General features: G+C 42.7%; 1 protein-coding gene across 2 annotated transcripts in view; it reads right to left on the bottom strand.

Moving 5' to 3' along the window:
- Positions 1 to 17,091, bottom strand: part of JMJD1C (jumonji domain containing 1C) — a 443,208-nt gene that overhangs the window by 140,335 nt on the left and 285,782 nt on the right. For both annotated transcript variants that reach the window (XM_077455417.1, XM_077455418.1), the window contains one exon: positions 11,615 to 11,728. In XM_077455417.1, coding sequence (XP_077311543.1) covers positions 11,615 to 11,728 — 114 coding nt within the window. The remainder of the gene's footprint in view (positions 1 to 11,614; positions 11,729 to 17,091) is intronic.

The following is a 17,091-nucleotide window of genomic DNA, read 5'->3' as shown; positions in this document are numbered from 1 at the left end:
GGATCAGTGGCCAGATCTCCCGGCAGAGTCTGCCCTTGTGAAAGAGCCCTTAAAAGCAGACTTCCACCCACTTTTACAACTTGGTCTTAAGGTAAAGAGCACCCCTCAATTTTTTTTTTCTTCCGCACTTTTTTTAAAATACATAGTGTATTTCCTAGCTAGCTCGGCTGCGGTGTAATTAGTAATTTCCTGTTCTGCAACGCCCTGCTGCTTTCTGGGACCTGCGTGTCCCCCCGAAGGCGATGGGGCCATTCAGAAAGCGCCGCGTGACTCGCACATGCACAGTAGGAAGCCGGCTGTGAAGCCTGAAGGCTCCACTGCCGGTTTCTATTCGTTACAATGGTGGCGCCTGCACCCGATCCGATGGATGGATCGGCATTGGGGGGGCAGATATCAAGGGCTTCCTGGACAGGTAAGTGCCCTTATTAAAAGTTAGCAGCTAGGGTTTGTAGCAAACACAATTAAGGGCAGAACTCAGCTTTAAGAGCCATTCTATGCATGCGCCACATGAAGGACTTAAGGGCTGACATGCAAACATCCATAATGTGTAATCAGCAGTGCTGCTAGCTACACAATGTCAGCAGTAAACAGCCCAGACCCCAGCAGAGTCCATGTCCAAAACATTTACATACGTAAAGTTAAATATGGCCCAAAAAGCAACCCTGGCTGTGCAGCTGTCTGAATGGGCCAATAGCCTTCTTTAAGGTCGATTATTGATGCACAAAAAACATGTACACGTCTGCACGCTGCGTTTTTCACACCCATTTGAACGATCTCAACTGAGTTGCTTTTGCCACCGTCACGGCCCAGATATCACTTACATTATTCACACAAATCGCACTCTGGTGCACCTATATTATCGCAACATCATACAGGATGAGAGCGGCGACTTTGGAGGTCTATGTTGCGCTCAATGTTGCCCTCAGACAACAAAGGATTTGCCTGTAGTCAGGGTTGTACAGAGACGAGAGGGCCAACACCTCACATGTACAGCATAGCAGGAAGATTGTAAGGTATAAGGTGTGTTCTAAGCCTAGCAACACGGAGATGAATCATGTGTTGGAATGTGCAAAGCTCTGCCCTTCTACCCAAGAGGCAACACGGGCAACGCTTTAACACCGCTTCACTTACTATACAAATACCAGGGAGCAATGCAGAATATACTGCTAGCTTGTCACTTTTCTAGGAGAGCTATGCTTCAAAATCAGCGGAACTCCTATCTCCCATAATCTAAGAGCCGTAAAAAGATATGGTCAATGGGCCAATAATAAAGCAAGTGCAGTAATAACAACGCACAAGCCTATAATAAAAGGGAGGGTGATGTGGATGCTGTATAGTTTATTACACCCATAATTATATGCCAAGAAGCCGTTCTCTGTACTGATAAGACTACAGAGAAGATTCAGCAGCTTTTACCAATCACAAAAAAAAAAAAACACAGATAATCGTCGATGAGCAAGCTGTGTGGTTGTCATGTAACAACTGAAAAATACTGACATATTCAGAAAAGCTTCTTTTAGTAGAATTATAAATTCTGTAACTGTGTTGTCGCCCCACCCCCCATACATTTTAAAGCGCTGCGTAAACTGTTGGCACTATATAAATCGTGTATAATAATAATAATAATAATACGGTAGAAAGAGCGCTACACACATTCATCTTACTGTTATGGCACCGGGCCAACCATGAATCATTACGTATTGAGCACAGATGGCCAAGATTTATCCATTCCACCTTCAGTCAGAGCTTGGTCATACCATATGTGCTGTCATGTATTAAAGGAGACGTATGGTCAAAGCTCTTTTGGCCATGCGTCTCCTGGGGATCACAGAACTGCACTTGGTTCTGCACTCCTGTGTCTCAGATTCAGCAAACAGTGGGCTAAAAATCACAGAACCGGTAAAGGCTTTTCAGAGATCCTGGCAATAATGTCTGGATCCATCTAGATGCCTAAATCGGCTTCTGGCTCAGCCTCTCAGTGTGCTGCAGAGAGCCTAAGCCAGCCCCTCCCACCAAACGCTGAAGGGGCAGAGCAGAAAGCCAGCGACTGACAGTCACTGTTCTGTGCTCAGAGTGGACCCAAGAACTGAGCGATCAGCGGTCTTTGTTGCTCAGTTCTCGGTATATAGAGCTGGAGGGGGCAACTGCAGAATCAGATTGATGTTGCATCCATCCAGGTGAGTATGTTTGTTTTTTTGTAAACCAGAACTTCTGTTTAAAGATGGATATTTCTAGCACGGCAAACCTGCATGGACACCAGAAACCCCATTGTGTTCAGGACAACCTGTTCCCATCAATTCAACATGCTGCTGTTCTGATGTGCAGATTATGGCATTTGTTAAAGGAAAATAGTTTTCAGACTAAAGACAATGCTACGGGACTTATATGATGAGAGACTGATGCCTGACAGGCATGTTCAGGTTTCTATTTGTGGATGAGGATTTAATTCTGGTTGCAACTGGATTAAAGACGATGTAAACGGTTGTACATATGTAGCACATTTCCCTAAATACAAGTGCAATCACCACATTCATTTTCTTCCAACATTCCTCATCAGAGTGCCAAGTGCCTGCAAATCCCTGATCCTGCCTGACGTGCATCAGTAGTTTTACAGACAATTCCAGGGCTTTCTAGCAATGCGTATGCCACAGAACTACGCTTCCTATGAGCACTGGGCATTAAAGTGCTTGTAAAGGCTCAAGGTTTTTTACCTTCATGCATTTTATACACGAAGGCAAAGAACCTTCTACGTGCAGCAGTACCCCAGCCCCCCTAAAACTTACCTGAGCCCCATCAAGATCCTGCAATGTGCACGAGAACTTCAACTCTCCCTGGTCTCCCCCTCCCTATTGTCTGAAACAGCAGTGGTAGCCATTGGCTCCCGCTACTGTCAATCACAGCCAGTGAGCCAATGAGAGAGCAGTTAGAGTGGACACACAGAGCAGCGGCTTGGGAGAGAGCCTTCTTGGGTGCCCTCATAGCAAGCTGCTTGCTATGGGGGCACTAGGCAAAAGGGAGGGGCCTTGGAGTGCCAGCAGGAAACATGAGAAGAGGAGGATCTGGGATGCTCTGTACAGGGGCAGGTAAGTATGAAATGTCTGTTATAAAACAAACAAAAAAAACAAAAAAAAAAAAAATCCTTTAACCACTTTAAGATTACTATAAACACAACTGGAAATTTAGCCAATACCTGTTAAATCAGATGGAATTAGAGTTGTGGATGGCCCTCTTGGTGCCACCTGGCACAACAAACTTTAAAATTGAAGCATCAAAGGATTTGGGTGGAAATTTGTCAACTTGACAGTGACTACATCCAGCATCAAAACCCTACTCATGTAGCCACGGATGAGAAAGGTCCCCCGACGGATAGTGTCCGCCCTTTACTGTGCAGGCACAGCGCAGCACGGAGGACAAAGGAGATGCCGAAAGTCTCCGAACATGAAAAGCTGTACACGGCGCCTAAACAATTAAGACTACATTGTGCCGCATGCTCCCAATGCTCGTGCAACTCTGCAAGGGGCAGATGCATACAGAAGAGGCTGCATGATGGGCAGAGCTCATACGATTAGGGTGGATTTCTCAAAAAGGGGCAGATATTTTATTGAGAAGCGTGTAAGGGGCAGATGCCTACAAAAGAGGCCGAATTTTACAATAACGGGCTAAAACTGATAAATTGGGGCTGGTTTTTGGGGTGGGTTTATCAATAAACTACGCGTCTCTGAGTAATCCACCCCCATCGTATGAGCCCTGCTATAATGCGGCCTCTTCTATATGCATCCGCCCCTACATTCGCCCTTTGCAGAGTTGCACGAGCATCGGGAGCGTGTGGCACAATGTAGTTTTAATTGCGCAGGCGCCGTGTACAGCGGACACTATCCGACGGGGGACCTTTCTCGGCAGAACACTGGCTGTCCAAGTACAATTACTGACAGGGAAGAACGAAAATCTATGCATCAAAGGCTAGCCTTTGAAAGATTTGCAGTGAGTACTGTCCATATGTATATGACAGGGATATGCAATTAGCGGACCTCAAGCTGTTGCTAAACTACAAGTCCCATCATGCCTCTCTGCCTCTGGCTGTCATGCTTGTGGCTCTAAGAGTCTTGCTATGCCTCATGGGAATTGTAGTTCTGCAACAGCTGGAGGTCCACTAACCTGGTATATGAAATATCAGCACATCTGTCTTGTAGTCAAGCAGATCGGTAGGCACTGGGGAGGTCCACTTGGCACCATGTTAAAAAGGTGTAGGTGTAACATGGTTTAAAAGGTGGCGTTAGCCTTTAAACCCCTTGTAGCACAGCTGGGATTTCCTTCAGGATATCAAGCGACTCATTTCACATGTACCCACAAAGCACACACTAAAAATCGTTTCCCTGTTTTCTTACCGAAATCAAGTTTAAGCACCCGTGTGCCATAATGAGTGCATCTGATTGCCAGAAATGTTCGTCTTTTCTCCCTAGGAAGACGGACGTGCCCTTATTCTAGCCCAATCAGCGGTGGTGACCCTCAAATTGGTCTAAGCATTGGCAACCTAAAAGAGCACTAGAAAAGGAGTCACCTTTGTATACATGACTCCATGTGCCATCTTGTACCCATCAAATAAAATCTGTTGCAGCATGAATTCTACACGACTTTAATTGACAGGGAACAAGGAATGCCGCTGAACACACATGCCTATGCCTAATAAGAGACAAAAAAAACTTGCACACACGCCAAGGGTGGAGATCATTTAGAAAAGAAGGATGGATTGAAAAACACAGACAAAACAGACACTCACACGCTATTGGGAGCTGATCCAATTTATGAAGATTAGTGAGCCTTTAGGCGGGGAGTCCTTGCTTTAATTCTGTAGGGTTCCAGATTGCAATGGGTTTTATGAGGCAATGTTTAAACAGGTGAGCTGCAAATTGGTTGGGTAGATATTACACTGTCCTTCCAGTGCCAGGGTCCTGGGTTCATTTTCCACCCCAATGATGAAGCAGACACATTGCTCGTGTTCACGTGGGTTTGCTGCAGATGTGGAAACGGAAAAATCGACATTATATATTTTTAGAGTCGGCACAGGTGAGATGGGACACAAGCCGAAGCTGCAGTGTCAATGACGAGCGCTGCTGATTAGTCACTTAGAACACTGCCCAGCTGTCAGATAGGCACTTGCTGACGTACCAGTCTTTCCACCTTTATCCTTCACTAGAAATTCGTTTGTCAAGTTTAAATGTGTTGCAATCTCTCTTATCAGCACTATTGAATGCATATACTTGTTTAGTCAAGTCCAAGGCCGTGAATAGGAATGGCTTTAAAGTGTATTTCAACCTACTTTATATTTGATAAAGGTTCCCATTTAAAAAAAAAATAATATTCAAAAATTGCTGCTTATTTGCTTCGTTTTGATGACAAAACGAAACATTCTGCCTAGATTTCCTGTTCTATGTACAGATAAGGAGGGGGCAGGGTAGGTTTCCCATACTTAGCCTTATTTGTACTGTGATGGTAGATCATCACTTGTAAACCAGATGTGTGCACTGTCCACTGGATGCGGGGTAGTTCCGTGCACCCCTATGGGGCAGGGCAGCATGCAGTATTGCCTGCTGAACACGGCGTGCCCTATTTTTATTTTTAGCTGCAGCAAGGTGTATGGGGCTTGGCTGGTTTTGACAGAAGGTTAAAGCAAGGTTAAAAACCCACCTGACAGTGCCCGTGTGTGAGAGGGCCAAGTGCTGGTCCGGCCACCTGCAGCTTTTTTTTTTACCTTGTAGGCTCCTCTATAGAGCAACACATTTGAGCATGCTCTTGGGATCAGAATATAGAACATGTGCCAAACACTGTCTAGGCCTACTACATACAAAAAAAAAAAAAAAAAAAAAAAAAAAAAAAAGAAGGACACAGGTCATGCATGCGCTCAAGGCATGGTGAGACTTGAACTCCGGCGAAATGAACCAGAGGAATAGTAGTGACCTTATGTGGTTGGTTTACTAAAACTGGAGAGCAAAATCAAGTGCAGCTTTGCATAGATACCAATTTCCAGATTATTTTGTCAAAACTTAAATTGAAGTGAGAAGCCGATTGGCTATCATACACAGCTGCACCTGATTTTGCACTCTACAGGTTTTAATAAATCAGCCCCTATATGTTCAGGTTCCCCAACTGGAAGTTCAGGGAAGGGGCACACAGGAAAGAGGAGGACAGGGGATTAACCACTTGCTTACTGGGCACGTAAACCCCCCTCCTGTCCAGACCAAGTTTCAGCTGTCAGCGCCGTCACACTTTGAATGACAACTGCGCGGTCATACAACACTGTACCCAAAAGAAACGTACCATTTTTTTCCCACAAATTGAGCTTTCTTTTGGTGGTATTTGATCACCTCTGCGGTTGTAATTTTTGTTAAAAAAATGAAAAAGACCAAATAAAAAATTAAATGAATTTTCTTTTATATTTTGTTATAAAATTTTGTAAACGGGTAATTTTTCTCCTTTATTGATGTACGCTGATGAGGCGGCAGTGATGTTAACAGATAGGTGGCAGTGATGGGCACCAATTGCTTACACCGATAAGCAGCACTGCTAGGTGGCACTGATTGGCACCACTGGTGAGCACTGATAGGTGGCACTCATGGGCACTGATAGGTGGCACTGTGGGAACTATGGGCATTGATAGGTGGCACTGGTGGGCACTGTGGGAACTATGGGCATGGATATGTGGCACTGTGGGAACTATGGGCATGACAGGTGGCACTGACAGGGGGTACTAAATTGCACAGAGGAGGCAGATGCACCTTCTTCCTCTTCGGGACCGATGCCCCTTTAACATAAGCCGGTGGGTGATCGGCTGACAGCTTGAGAAAAAAAGAAAAATATCCCCAAGCTTTTGTTTACATCATGTGATCAGCTGTCATTGGCTGACATCTGATCACATGGTAAGGGGCCAGGACCAGCCCCTTACTAGGATCGGTGATCAGCCGAGTCTCTGTGACTCGGTGATCACAGCGCGCTCCCCGTGTTCCCTGCAGGGAGCGTGCACAGGAGACAACGTTTTATGACGGCCTCCCGGAAATTGAGGTATGCGCTGAAGTCGTCATTCGGCTATGGCCTGCACCTCAAATGGTTAAACACAAAGAAAACCTGCAATTAGACAGATCAAAATTGGGCTGCAATGCATCCCTATGGGTGGCTGGATGTAACTGAACGCGTGTCCATCCCAAGGTGCCTCACATCCAGGTCCAAGCAGGTTAACTGGACCAAATGTTATAAGTTAAGCAACAAGATCAGTTTTTACCGACCTGACTGAACGTTGGCAGATTTAGGTATTCATCTGTTCACAACCTGCCACCCGTAGGGATTACACAGGGGTTTTTTTTTTTTTTTTTGCCTCCATCACAAGATGGTGGGGAAAAAAATAATCCGAGCGGACATCGATGCATCATGTGCGATATTCATTTATGCTCCAATTCCACATAGCAGGTATCTGCCCAGGATCCCCTACTGAGATGAAACTGCGGGGGGTCGTATGAAAGGGGCCTTGAGTATTTATGAACCGATTAGGGAGAAATGGTTAAGGGCTGTATTAAGTTAACTAGTACTGATGGGTTTCTGTAGTAAAAAATAGATAAAATAAAAAACTCCACAACCATTCTGACCTTAAATCAGCACACATTGCGTGTTATTCTGAACAATAGAGCCCCATGTATAATCCTGCTGTAAAGAAACGAGAAGGGTATTAAATATTTTTTCACCATGCTGAGTGAATGAAATGCAAACATATAGTGGGGGGTCTCAGATTTGGCTACAAGGGTGACAATTCACTTTAAACACCAGAAATTGCAGAACTATATAAAAGCAGTAAGGAGGATTATTCATTGTCGGTGTAGGCTACTAAAATAACACGGCCTCCAAGGATTACTCCACTATCAGAAAACAATAACCCTTCAATTGGGGGAGGTCGGCAGTTTCCTACCGCTTGAATGCCAACCAATCAGCTCTCTGGAACCCACACTCCAGCTCCACTGAAGACTTGGAGCTTGTCCGCTCTCTGCAGCAAACACAAGAAGAGACACAGCTACCGCCTAGGAAACCAATGCCGTCTAGATTCAGAACAAACCGGCAGGCTGTGCCAGATTTCCAAAAGGGTAGAACATAAAAACACATGGTAGAGTGATCAACGAAAAAATATTTTAGCCATTCATTGTTTTCAAGCATTCTCACTAAAACAAACCTAACCAACTTAATTTTTCTTTTTCTGCAGAATAAAAATAAGCCGTCAGTGTTGCATGTATCACAACGAACTTAGGGACTTCAGTACAAAGAACTAGGAAGAACATTTCCTCCCAGAACATGGCAACCAATCACCTTCCAGGTATCAGTCATTCGTTCCATGGTTTAAAAATGAAACAAGAATTCCAAATGATTGCTACATTGACAAAAATACGCTAGCTTTTTTTTTTCTCATTATATATATATATATATATATATATATATATATATATATATTGAAATGGATATTTTGATGATAGGCAACTCCTATCCTCATATTGATTAGTGGTTCCAAATTAATAACTACTGCAGTAGGGAACAGACACAAAAGATACGCTCAGCATCTTTCCAAATAACCGTTCTCCTTTATTATGACGCATTTGAAGGCTTTTATACACATGATTACGTAGGTATCACATTAATATTACAAGCATACGTTTATGGTAACAAGGGGCGTTACATAGGCAGGCTAATTCTAATCAGGACTTGAAATGATGCAAAACATGCACTGAAAACATTGTTAGTGCCGTGTGCACAGTGAGGGCATCGTGCAATACATATAAAATAGAATACAATTATATACAGAACCTACAAATTTCCATCACTATATATATATATATATACACACACACACACACACATACATGCTAACTTCATGGAAAAGAGCAGATAAAACAAAAAACGATTACATAATATTAGGAAACAGAAATGCAACTAAATTCTACAGAGAATAGGTAACAGCTGGTAAAGAGAAGCCAAAACAGGCCACATTAAACAATGTGGGGTGCCAAATCGGCTGGGCGAGTTATTGCAGTCTGACAGCTGGCACCTGAAGCTGTCAAAATACACAAAGAGTGGCTGCATCTTACCAGGGGTGGTGTTAAACCCTGAATTTTCTCCCTGCTCTCAACAGAGCCAAACAGAGAATGAATTTCATCCAATCCAGCAGTAATCAGACACATTTCATTCTGTGTATGGCCAGGTCTACACTGGCCTAGGCAGTCCAAACAAGAGAAATAACCTCATCTATATGACTATACCTAAACAAGAGGAATGCAGCGCAGAGTAGAGAGAACTTCACAACCTGAAAATAGCTATTGTTTTCCTCCATCTTCTCACATCATTATCTCCGGTTCATGAAGACCTCATACTGTGAACTTAATTTACAGCTAACCAGTTCCATCGGATGCAAGCTACAGCTCCTCCAATCACCTCGGAATGGCCTTTATCACTCCATAGCACTAGCAGTGTTTATATAACTGTACATTATATAACCTCACGCTCCATCGGTAACATTTACTGAAATACAACTAGCAATACACAGAACATAAAGCTCTCGCTTTACCCAGACTTCAGTGAACACGCCAAACGCTGCTTCAAATGTCTTTTACTGCAGGGCTGTATGTATGACGACAAAGACTCAGTCCACATTCTATTGTCTGGCATAAGCACATAAGGCCACGCCACACTTTGTGGGCACATTTCTGCATCTGAGAGACACACCAGCCGAGTACAGATGCCCATAAATGAATGGCTGTTCAGAACTTGTGTAAACACATGTATGAGGTATAAATCTCTGAATGCAGTTTGTGTGTCCAGATATCTATGCCTGTATACGGGTTTACATGAGTATGGCGCATACAACCTTTCATTCCTATGGCTGGCTGAAGCCGTGTCTCCTGGGCACAGAAATACACTCGCAATTCAAATCGTTTGGGCTCATGCGCTCGTGTTCACGATGCCTACCCCCGGCTTCACTCAGATTCGTTTTTTTAATAGAAACTTATATACAGTAAAATAAACTCCCCTATCCAATGCACAAAACCTTGCCAAAACATAAAGCAAAATCCCAGTGGCCTGTAGAGCCAGTAAACACAATGCTGAATGTCAACTGTGTACCAAGCTGCCCGAGAATTTCACCTTCTTGGCGATAGGCGTAACACTGAATAGCAAATTTTCCAATCCATGGAAAATGATACAGCCCTCTACACAGGTGTTGCCCACCCATCTGTGCCCCCAGGAACTACAAAATCGATTTTAGAGGGCCGTACATGTACCAATGCTGCCTCGGAAAGATCCTCTCTACAGCGCTACATGAACATTAGGTGGATGGTCATCAAGTTGGAATGTCTGAAGCAGCATTGTTAGTAATAGTCACATCCAGCAGAATTTGGTTAGCAACATCAAACGTGTTTCACAAGCAACAATTATCAAGAGAAAATATCTATCTATAAATAGCTCCTCTGTGGATAATTTTCACTGCATGTGGATTTAAAGGGGTTTCTATAGACCAGTGGTCTCCAAACTGTGGCCCTGGAACTGGGTGCAGCTCTTCGCTTGCTTTTATCTGGCCCTTAATTCCCACCACTGACAGCAATTAGGGGGCATAATTCCAACAACAAAAATGGGGCGCTATTCCTCTCAATTCCAAAGACGACTTCTACCCCCAACACCAAAGTTTGGGCATTGTTTACTCCAACTGACTCCAGACCAGCCCCCTTGAAGTGTGAAGGGCAGTAAACTGGCACTTTATTTGGAAAGTTTGGAGCCGCCTGCTATAGACAATGTTGGAAGCAACCAACGGGTGGACAATTGGTACCCTCAGACTGCACCAGCTAACCATACATAGGAGACCAAGGAAAAGGATGGTCCTTGGGATGCATGAAATATTTTGGGTGGAGAGATTAGAACTCTAGGAATGTCTGGAATGTATTAAAGGGAAATAAGTGAAGTTTCTGCTGCGGATGGAAAGACATCTCTGTGTACAACTGCTCTGATTGTCATGAAGTTTATTCATATACACTGCAGGCATCTACCACCACTCAGCCTTCTTTTGCCTAAAATGTCTAAATGCATGGAACAAAAGGTTGCATTTGCCTACATAACAAAAAGGCTGCTCACATATCCAAGTACACATGCAAAGCCAAGCATATTAACTTCTTCCAGACATGGGAACTTTACCTAAAAAAAAGCTGTTAATCCCATTCATAAGTACGCAAGTTAAACAAGACTTGGATTTTAGGCTTGCTGGTTCTTTAATAATAATGAATAAGGACTAGGCACATTATGAGCTGTAGCAAAGTTTCAGGGACAAACTTAATCCTGCTGCTAATCTCATCCATCTGTCACAGGGTGATAAATGACTAGTTCCTATCTTCCACCCATCCCCTAGAAAGCAGAAAACCTTAAACGGCTTGTAGACCATAAATCATGTGTTTCTCTAACTTTCCTTTTAAAGTCAGCACCATAAACAAGCTCATCACCCGAGAGGTTCCCCGAGCCAACACATCTAATAATACATCCAACCTCATAGGACACAGCCATGCCAGGAGAATACAATACATTTCCCTTCATCCAGATTGTTTACCTGATAGGGCTGAAAGGCACTATCTTCGGTTGCAAACTTCAGATGTCTCTCCACTAAAAATTCTATTGCAGTAATTGAGTTGTATGCACCTTTTCCAACCAGGGGCTTGAAAGCCTGAAAAACAAAAACATGAGAAATTGAGTTTTCTTTACCAGTAATTTCAAATATATTGTTACTACTCATCCATCATCACATAAGTTATACTGTCTGGTTAGGCTTCATGTACACGGACGTTTCTACAACCTCTCCTGAGCTATTTGACTTGACAGATAGTAACCCACGTTTACAACGTCTGTTTTACCGTGTTTAGCGGCGTTAGTATTAAAAAAAAAAAATACATATATATTTTCTTCTTCAAAATAGGCAAAAGTGAAAAAAATGTATGTAAACGAAACACGGCTTAACTCAAGTTACCGCATTTAGCCGTGTTTAGAAGCGTTGGACGCTTCAAATGCCTCTAAACTTATGCCGGCAATACACGGTTCGAATTAATGCTAATGTACAGATTTAAAGAAGGATTCCACAAACATGCGTGTTGTTTTTTGGGGGGGGGATTCTAGAAATTCCAGGCGATTTTTGAGGACCTAGTGGCTAGATCAGTCCACTGGATTATGTCTATGCAACTACGTTTAATGCCGGTCATACGCTGTTCGAATTTCGAAAGAATTTTCTTTCGAAAATCGTATCTAAGAATTTTTGGATGAATTTCGCACCATCAGTGGGTTGCAGCAACAGCCGATTTTTGTGAGGAAATCAAATTTGAGGAAACGGACATGTTGGAAATGTTTGAAAAACAAATGATTTTCTAATCAATGTTGGGAGAATCGTGCGAGAAATGTAATAAGAAAAGAAAATTTACGGAGAGAAAAGAAGATTCCTGGCCAAGAAAATTATTTTCTGTAGCAACATGAGGTGAAATTGAAGACTTGGTCGGCTGAATTTCGAAAATCAATGGTGGCATCATCGGATCACAAAAAAAGAAAAAAAAAAATTTCTGTTTTTGAAAAGAAAATTTGTTCGAAATTCAACCATTAGCTTCTGAACCCATTTTTTTTGCGTTCCAAAAAAGCCTATAAACTCAACTGCCTAGAAATGATTATAAATGACCCCGTACATGTACTGATAAGATAGAGGAGAGTTCAGGAGCAGTTGAAAAAAATGCTTAACTGCTTCCTAAACGTCCTTTTACCAGCAGTGTACATGAGGCCTAAAAGTTCTACTGACTGCCAGCAACCGCAACTGCCTGAGTAACCAAAAAGTGACTGCATCTGATTGGATGCACTGTTCGGCCGATCATTTTACAACTGGTGCCTATGATTTTGACAGTTGATTTTTTGAGACGAGTGGTGCCAACAGGGATGAGCCATGTATGGCGAGCTTCGAAAGACATCTCTACAGACACAGATATACAATGCAGGCTACCATGGAAGATTTATTCTTGAAAAATGCAAAGTGTTGACATGCTGACCCAGAATGCAGACAGTAAAGTCAAATCTTACCAGGTAAGTTAGTCAAAAGTACTGAGGTCATTGGGTTTAGTAATGGGCAAGGACGGTCTAAGCCCTTGTACACACGGTTGGACATTCCGACGGAAAATGTCCGTTCGGACCGTGTTGTCGGATAATCCGACCGTGTGTGGGCTTCATCTGACTTTTTCCGTCGGATTGTCCGACCAACAAAGTTTGAGAGCTGGATATAAAAATTTTCCGACAACATGATCTGATCGGACTTTGTCTGATCGTTTGTAAAGAATTCCGATCGGACAAAGTGCCACGCATGCTCAGATCAAATTCCTAGACCAAAGCTATTTGCTACTAGCCTGAACGTAGTCCCGTCTTAACTAAATAACGCCATCACGTTACAAACGATCGGATTTTCCGACAACTTTGTCCGACCGAGTGTATGCAACACCAGTTTTTGGACAAAACCCGTCTGATTTTGTTGTCAGAGTGTCCGACCGTGTGTACAAGGGCTAACAATTATTATACGGGATTTACATAGCGCCAATAGTTTGTGCAGTGCTTTACAATAGAAAGTGAGACAGTATAGCAACAATATAATACAAGAGGCTTAGGAGGGCACTGCTCCTGTGAGATTACAATGTAATAGATTCATCTCAATAGAAGTTTCTTTTAAGGGGAGACGTACAAAGATAAATTCATTGCAGATGTTTGCAAAACTGTCACAGTCAATGTATACAGGATGCAGGCACAGGGGTAACAAATCAAAAAACTGAGGGGATTCATTCCATCAGTTATGCAAGTTTCTCACAATGTAGTATTTTCCGGATTTAAAAAACACCATACTGAAAATGTTTTTCAAACCATAAAGGTTCGGGAAGGTTTTTTTTTCTATGTGGAAAACCATGCATTTGATATGAAGAGACCATGCATTTAATACAACAGATAGCCTGGTATTCAGGACAGACTTCCGCGGCCCCGATATTTGAATACATTACCAGAGAAGGAACATCTTTAACACTGTATGTGAGTGCACAACTAAAATACCTAGCAGGAGGCCAGGGTCAGGAATAATACAAGGTCAGCAGCAAAAGTGTCACTGGCCTCTATATTACAGAGGCCCGGCATGATCACTAACACAGGTCTGAAGGGGCATCATCTGATCCCCTAGGCAAGTACAGTGAGATCAGCGTTTTATCCTTGGATCTTAGTGGGTTTCTGGCTGAAATGTACACCTCTGTGTTCAGCTTCGAGGCTCAATGCCAAGGATCACATATCAAGCTTTAGCTCAATATGAAAAAGGCAAGTGCCAACGGACATAAGGGGTTCTTTGCCTCAAGGGAGAAGTTCAACGTTTCACAAAATGTACTGTATTATCCTGAGATCTGATAAAACGGCAAGATAGTTTTCAGTTGGACGAACGTTGGCCACAGAGATCAGATGGCGGTTGGACTTGCACAGGTTTTGGAAGGGTTAACTGGAGAGCAATTACAAGCTCTAATGAGAAAATCGCATGATTCCGGGACAGCATGCTGACCACAATTTCTTGGCCAAGCTGGGGAAAGTCCACATAGCATCTCATGGGTACCTTAGCACTTATACGCAACACATATGGACATTTAAGGGGAAAACTTACAAAGAAGTACTTTGCAAGATGATGCGATTATCTTACCAAAAATAATAATTGCTGCCTATAGCAACTAGATTCTCCCTTTCATCCTCACAGTGTAATATGGGGAAATGAAGGCAGAAAACATGCTGGCTGCTCACTAAAGGATAGGCAATAAAACATCTGTCCATCTGATCAAGCTTGCCATTTAGAAAAATGTCCGCATGTGATAATGAGCTATTCTTTCCTTCAGAAGCACTGCTCAAAGTTTAACCCCTACACAGCCCAACTTACAACAGGGAAGCTTAGAAAGAAAAAAAACGTGCATTAAAACACCAAAATTAACCCAATCAGATTTCTTGCACTTCTTTTTCTCCAATCCACCAGATGGATTACCGTACTTTGCCCAACATGGCTGCTCTTTGCACCATACTGTAATATTAGTCCAGACGTAGCAGATGTGTAGAGCAATGTTCTACCTTGTGTGTTGACAGCAAGCCGGGAGGAATGTGAAACTTCACCAACAGAAGCATTGTTGTATTTTCTGCAGCTATATGGGTGTGACTGTGGTTTCCACATAGCAGGATATAAAAAGATGTGTCCTTAGCCAGGATTTTCCAACCGGTAATTATCTTTTAACTTTCTAAACCACAGTGTCATGTTCTACAGATAGTATGCTGAAACCTGGAGATAATTATCCTCCATCTACAAAGGCCAAGAGGCACAGTGATACGTCAAGTGGTTGTAAACCCTTACACCCAAGTGAAGCGACTGGTCTCAGGTGATACACAGAGATTAAATGCATCCTCCTACATAAGTTGTACCTGTTTATCTGCAGTTTTTACTACAGCCAAAGTCCATAATTTATAAATCTGGTCTGAGCCGTCAGGGGGAAAAAATGGGGGTGGAGAGCTGAAGTTGCACTCTGCAGAGATCAGTGAGGAGAGCTCTGAGAGCTGATTGGAAGGAATACACCCCTCTTCACACAGGAACAGGAGTCTGTCAATCAGCTGAACCTTCCTCCTGTCACCATTTTTTCTTTTGGTGGTTCATATTTCATGTCTGGGGTTTACAACCACTTTAATGCTTTTAGCAAGCTTCAAACAGCTTGCTCTAAGCCCTTCAAATGCCCATCAGCTCCTGTTGGAAAGGTTATACACAGATCCTAATGGAAAGTTTTTTTGTTTTTTTCAATTCTACTTAAAATATTCTGACCCTGACCTATGACCGACCTTAACCCTGACCTAGATCAAACCTTAACGCAGCTATTTTCTTAATATTTGCCATTTTTAACACACTTTTATTTACATCTTTCTTTCCTGCAAGGAGAGAAAGATACAATGCATCTTTCTCTTCATTCAGTAGGGAATGAAAACACATAGGTGGGCTACACAGTGATTGATCACTGTGATAGCCAATCAGAGGCTATCACAGGTGACTGGGAACCAGGAGTCCCGATCATGGGCGAGAGCCTTGTCTATGGGCTAGGAGAGATCAGCACACATAACTATGCCAGGATCTTTCAGGGAAAAACAATTGACCTGGAAAAATGTAACCCAGCCTATCAACTCTCCCAAGAAACCTCTGGCAGGGTATATCTGCCACAGTAAGGTAGGACCGTACAGTACAAACACAATTTCCCCCCCCAAATAAAAACATAACTGCCAACACTTGTTTTCTAATGCCTTGTACTCACTCTGTACCACCAAACTATCCATCTCAGATTAGTCCCCCCAAAAGTGATAAGTTATGCAGGCCATACATGGCCAAATTTCAAACAAATTTTCTTTTGGAAACCAGAAAGTTCGTTTTTTGTGACCCGGTGATGCCACCATTGATTTTCAAAATTCGGCCAACCAAGCCTTCAAATTTCACGTCATCAAAAAAAATTTTGTGGCTGGGAATCTTCTTTTCTCTCCGTAAATTTTCTTTTCTTGCACATGCTTTTTTTCCCCTTATTTCTCGCACGATTCTCCCATCATCAATTAGAAAATCATTAGTTTTTCAAAAAATCTCCAACATGTCCGATTCCTCAAATTTGATTGCTGCACGAAAAAAAAATAAAAAAAAAATAGTCTGTTGCTGCAGCCCACTAATGGTGCGAAATTTGTACGAAAATTCTTAGATACAATTTTCGAAATGAAAATTCTTTTGAAATTTGAACCGTGTATGACCGGCATTAGTCGTAGTTGCATAGACATAGTCCAGTGGACTGATCTAGCCACTAGGTCCTCACAAATCGCCTGGAATTACTCTGGAAGTTCTAGAAACCCCCATAAAACACATCTGTGTGGACGACTCCTTTAAATCTGTAAATTTGCATTAAAATCAGACGATGGATTGTAACTTTTCAAAACATTATAAAACAAAGCCCTATATTCACTTTCCTATTTTATATCCAATTACCT

This window comes from Lithobates pipiens, unplaced genomic scaffold (assembly GCF_037356315.1).
Source record: "Lithobates pipiens isolate NorthernLeopardFrog02 unplaced genomic scaffold, aLitPip1_a1.2 Scaffold_25, whole genome shotgun sequence".
In the NCBI taxonomy this organism is placed as follows: Eukaryota; Metazoa; Chordata; class Amphibia; order Anura; family Ranidae; genus Lithobates; species Lithobates pipiens.
The sequence above is the reverse complement of the archived record's forward strand: the minus strand, read 5'-3'. Positions and strand labels throughout refer to the sequence as shown.